The sequence below is a fragment of the Nicotiana tabacum genome, chromosome 17 (genome assembly GCF_000715075.1).
Source record: "Nicotiana tabacum cultivar K326 chromosome 17, ASM71507v2, whole genome shotgun sequence".
In the NCBI taxonomy this organism is placed as follows: Eukaryota; Viridiplantae; Streptophyta; class Magnoliopsida; order Solanales; family Solanaceae; genus Nicotiana; species Nicotiana tabacum.
This window is the reverse complement of record NC_134096.1, coordinates 1,586,306-1,591,773: the sequence shown is the minus strand read 5'-3', so window position 1 is coordinate 1,591,773 and position 5,468 is coordinate 1,586,306. Positions and strand designations below refer to the sequence as shown.

The 5,468-nt window shown below is 33.2% G+C and overlaps 1 protein-coding gene across 1 annotated transcript; it reads left to right on the top strand.

Annotated features, from left to right (window-relative positions):
* The first annotated feature begins 4,109 nt into the window (after nucleotides 1-4,109).
* LOC142171482 (proteinase inhibitor type-2-like) lies at nucleotides 4,110-5,192 on the top strand. Its single transcript, XM_075233849.1, has 2 exons — nucleotides 4,110-4,265; nucleotides 4,463-5,192. Exons 1-2 carry the CDS (start codon nucleotides 4,220-4,222, stop codon nucleotides 5,008-5,010), a joined length of 594 nt encoding a protein of 197 aa, XP_075089950.1. The 5' UTR covers nucleotides 4,110-4,219; the 3' UTR covers nucleotides 5,011-5,192.
* Nucleotides 5,193-5,468: the final 276 nt, after the last annotated feature.

Sequence of the window (5,468 nt, the reverse complement as noted above, 5' to 3'; positions counted from 1 at the left end):
TCGGGTCATTACAAGTAGGCTTGCTTGACTGGGATATCTCGGTCGAATGACGGTCGCGCTCCCCATGGTCGGGGCGTGACAAAGCCACAGCCAGGACCTAGTCAAAGTAGAGGACTTTTGAACACAAATAGATGGCAAATGCCTTCATTTCGAGTCAAGAATAGGAGATCAAGCATGCTCATGTTCGAGCCACCTTGAATTATCAGCTTTATTTCTTCTTAATTTTGGGGTCAACTAGTTTGTTCATAGATATGGAACTATTATGTTTACAAATCTTGAGTCCTGCTAGTACATGCTCCAAAATGTATACGAAGGTAAGGCCTAGCCCCCCCCCCCCTCCGACAACTTCATTTTGCGCACAGTGACAATAAAATCGTGACTCGTGTTTGAAATTAAAAAAAACATTACGTTCTTCCTTTGGGATAGAGACATAAACCCTACTTTTTAACAAATTAACCTTCTAATTTTATATACATGAGAATTCAAGATATTAAGTTTCCTCCATGGGTGGAGAGCACAATATATCTTCTTATTAATTAATTTAAGTAACAAAGCTAAATCTTCTTTGGGTAGATAAGCTTCCAATACTAACGTATACTTATCAAGGACGACATCGTAAATTGAGAAGATTTTAATGATTCAATTAAATAGACCTTTTGGTGGAACTATTTGTTAGTTATAACTTCTTAAACCATAATTTTACATGTATAACGGATAGACTATTCAGAATTTCCATTGATTCCAAATAAATCACTTTGATAATAGTAACTATTTATTAATTATACATATTTTATATATATATATATATATATATATGAGGGACATAGCCCGGTGATGTGGCACTCTCCTAAACAAGGGTTTCAACTTATCTTTTTTCTCAGCTTTTTACCTTTTCTCAATTATTTTGCCTATTTCCTTTTTGTTTCAGTTTTTTTGGCCTTAAAAGTCACGCCCTTCATTAACCATTTTCATTAAACCTCCCTATGTTAATCATCATCTTAATTAAGAAGACGCAAAACGTTTCATAAGAGACCAACCGTCACATAGTTCAGAAGTCTTTGCCTGAATAAGAAAGAAAAAAGTCAAACTCGAGTTTGGCCTTTCATTGGACAAACAACTTTTCTGCCGTCAAAGCTATTTCTCCTCAACCGTGAAAGATGGATTCAATGTATCACAGGTTTTCATTCAGATATTTTTCATTCTACCACTTTCTATATATCGTAAAAGAGGTCAATTTTCTCAATCATCGTAAAAATATTATATGTTGTCTATGCTGCTTCTATTGTGTTGCTAACTCGACATATATTCTGATCATTAATAATGAATTTTTATATTGAAAAGTAAATCCTAAAACTTAACTTTCAATCGTGTGTACAATTTGCAAAATAGTTAAAAAGCCAAAAGGACTTGGAAAATGAACAATGTAATATTATTGTTTTTGATAAATTCAAAGATTGATTGATTTTTTTTTTGGTTTAACAATAAGAATAAATATGTGATTTTACTGAACTTCAAACTGTTTGAAACTTGGTAAATCAGTAAATTATTATGGCTATATATACTAACGGTTCTACTTCCCTTAACTTTTTGCACAGAGAAAAAAAATTGCAACTCAAATATATAGTTTCAACTAACAGGGAAAACCCTCATAAATTAAAGTTACATGTTGCAAATTTCAAAATGCCTTTGTTTGCATGATGCATTCTGTGTTGTTGAGTGATACACATACTCAAATTTAAGTGCATATATTTTGAACCAAGTAGTGTATGCAAAATACTCCTCTAATGTATTTTTACTTGTAGGCTCGTCCTGATGGGATAGATGAGCCATTTGTACGGCATAAACAAATAGTTTTGAGAAAGCTACGTATGTAAGAGATGTTATTTAGTCAAATTATATTGTAACTTTTATTTCCTTTTTCCCTATTTTTGTAAGATTTAATACAACTTTGAGTTCGTACATATAACATTATTTTCAGAGTGGAGTATATTGCACACATATATATATATATATATATATATGATGAGAATTAGGCTTTATTTTTCTTGGTGTTGTTGCTCATTTTCTATTGTTATTCCCCATGCGTTCTATTAAAACATTGGACAAACATTGCTATATCCTCTCACAAAAGCTCTGACAAATTAAAGCATCATTTCTAGGAGCGGGAATGGAGTTTAAGATTACTGAAAGCGAAAAGTTGTCCTTCAGCCCCTTTCTCGTGAACTATATGCATGGTATGACTTCTATTTTTTTTTATAGATCTTTTATCTCTTTTGTTATTAAAAAGTGACATAACTTTATTTTTAGGCATTTTATTTTTATCATGCATAGTTTTGTATCGTCTAAAATGAATTGCATTTTCTGATTTGTTTTAGCTTTGCTTCAAGTTGAACAACATACAGTAGGATAGTATATATTGTAGAACTTTCAATTGCAAATGGTAGTATATCAGTCTATTGAGCTTTAGTTTTCTATTTAAAGGGGGAGTATAAATTTAAATGTAACTTCAACGATCTTCTTTACGGAAATAAACTCAATTATTTGTAGCTTTTAATATTATGGAAGTTGTACATTTTAAATTTAGTACAAGGTGTGGCATGGATTTCAAATTCATATGGCATCTTCAAGATGTTTCTTTTGCAATTTTATTGCATGACACCGTATAAATTGTATTTTTTTTAGTCTTCTTAGTTAATTATTGACCAAGCGATGTCAAGGAAAAAAATGTTCTTCTCCATTTCATTTAGTAACACATTTAATTGATTAGCAAAGCTTGGTTTTTCTTAGCAAAAGTTTTGATATTAACTATTTGGTCATATTTTGATTTCCTCTCATAATAGCGCGAAGCGCGCATATTCACTAGTATGTGATAAAAGTAAAGCGCAATATTTATCAAACCCGTCTAGTGTTATTTATTTTTAGTTCCATCCTTTGACTAGACAAATAAAAGTACCAAGCAGAAGTTTTAAGATAGCTATTACGTTTGACATGCAGACTGCAGCAAAGCAAATTTTGTTGAAAAGAAAATGATCTACAACTAAACCGAAAGGTCCAACTTGGCAGCCTAAATGATATAGTTTGGGGGTGGCAATTTGATCCCAAACCTATTTAATCCGCTCAACCCGTTTAAGGTTGGGCCAGCCATTGACCTGTCCATTAGTGGAACTCAGGCCTCAGCCAATTTTGACCTAGCCCCTCTCAGCCCATTTAAAGTTGGGCCGATTTTTAGGTCAAATTAATTCATGAGTAACTTTATTAAAATATCTTTAAAATAACTTTTTTGATATATTATATATGACCATAACAAAAATAAAATCTTATTTGAAAAGTAAATAATTCATAAGAAAATAATATACATTAATTAAAACTTGATAAGAGTTGTATGGATTAAGTTATGACTTAAATTTTAACCAATCTTAACTCGGTGCATATCAGCCCAAATAACCAATAAACCGCTCATTTATTAATTCAATCCATTTTGACCCGTCCAAAATTAAATAACCCCACCCATTTAACACCCCTAGATGTATAGTATTTGATTAACGATTACATTATTTCTCATAGAAAAAACTAATAGTCTAATACTGTAGGCATACACGCAACCATCAAATTTCAAGTCAAAGTGTCACATTAAATAACGAAGAAAATGTCAAACCTAAAGAGTTTGGACAAGAAAGAAACACAACGCTGCCTTTCGCCGCCGTCGGCTTTTAGCAGCCAAACTTATATTTATTTATTTTAATTTTAATTTAAGTCCCACTTGTGCACTTCTTCCAATCACAAGTCACTCGACTGATGGAACTAGGGAAATTAAAGGGACGGTGTGACTTGTTAAACTTTAAATATTGTATATTTTATATACAATATAATATAGTTTAACCTATTATAATATGTAATTTTCATTTTTATCAAATTATTAATTAGTGTTCATTATAAAAATTTACCTATAAGTACCTTATGGCTGCCAGAAACCTTGGGAAGTTTTTAAAACTTTATAATAAAGAAGCAAGCGTGTACCTTGCCAAACTTACGCTATAAAAATAGATCTATCAATTGAGGAGGCTATACATTAATCATAAACAAAAAGGTTTTAATTAGCCAATAATGAATTGATTCTGACTATGTTCTAATTGATCACTCGTTTGCTATAAATAGATGGAGAAGGATAGACCCTCCTTACCCCAAAAAGAAAACAAAGTAACTCACGAGAAAGCATATAATGGCTGTTCACAAAGTTAGTTTCCTCGCTCACCTACTTGTTCTTGGTAAGATCATTTTCCTTTGTCCTTTTTTCCTTTCTTTTCTTCTTTGATATAGAACTGTTGTTATTCCTTAAGATTGTCTATGTGTAATCCTTTAATTTGTGCGAGTTACTATTATTGGTTTAACCCTTCCTTCAAATATGATATTAAAAAAATAAGGGCATGCAAATAACTAACAAATATAGCTATGTTTATTGTAGGAATGTCTCTACTACTTGTTGATGCCAAGGCTTGTACCAAAGAGTGTGGTAATTTTGCCTATGGGATATGCCCGCGTTCACAAGGAAGTCCGGAGGATCCCATATGCACCACTTGTTGCGCAGGCTACAAGGGCTGCAACTATTACAACGCCAATGGAACTTTTATTTGTGAAGGATTGTCTGACCCCAAAAATCCAAACTTTTGTCCCCAATTTTGTGATCCAGATATTGCCTATTCAAAATGCCCGCGTTCAGAAGGAGAGACGATAATTAATCCCACGGGATGCACCACCTGTTGCTCGGGCTACAAAGGTTGCTACTACTTCGATCAGGATGGCAAGTTTGTTTGTGAAGGAGAGAGTGATGAACCCAAGAGTTGTACTACGGAATGTGACCCTAGAGTTGCTAGCATAAGTTGCCCGATTTCTGGATTGGTAAAGCTTAATCAAGAATGCATCAACTGTTGTAACGCAGGCAAAGGTTGCGAACTCTATGATAATGATGGATCTTTAATTTGTACTGGTGGGGAGCCTCAAACCGCTGCTTAATTATTTCTAATCAGTGATCTGTAATTATTGTGTATGAAATAAAAGCATGATAACTAGATATATATGCACTGTCATGCTAATCTCTGTAATGTGGGCAGCGGAGATGTTTTCCACAGCTTGCGCAAGAACATGTCCAAGAATTTAATGAATATTATGAAGCACTAGTTTCTTTTACTTCTGAACTCTATCGTACTAGTAGTTAGTTTACTTAATTACTTTACTTTTAAAGGTCAAAAAGTGAAGCTTTATACACTGCTAGAAAACTGTCAAAACCCGTTCACGGTCCGAAAATAAACCGACCGATTGCGGTTTGAAACGAGGTAAATTGGTTGCAAAAGTCAACGAAAATATTTTTCACAAAGACACCGACCACCGCTGGTCGGAAATAGTGGTCCCACAACATAAAAATAAAAATTTTGACCGATGTCGGATGGAAATTGGTCAATCTTTGACCAAGA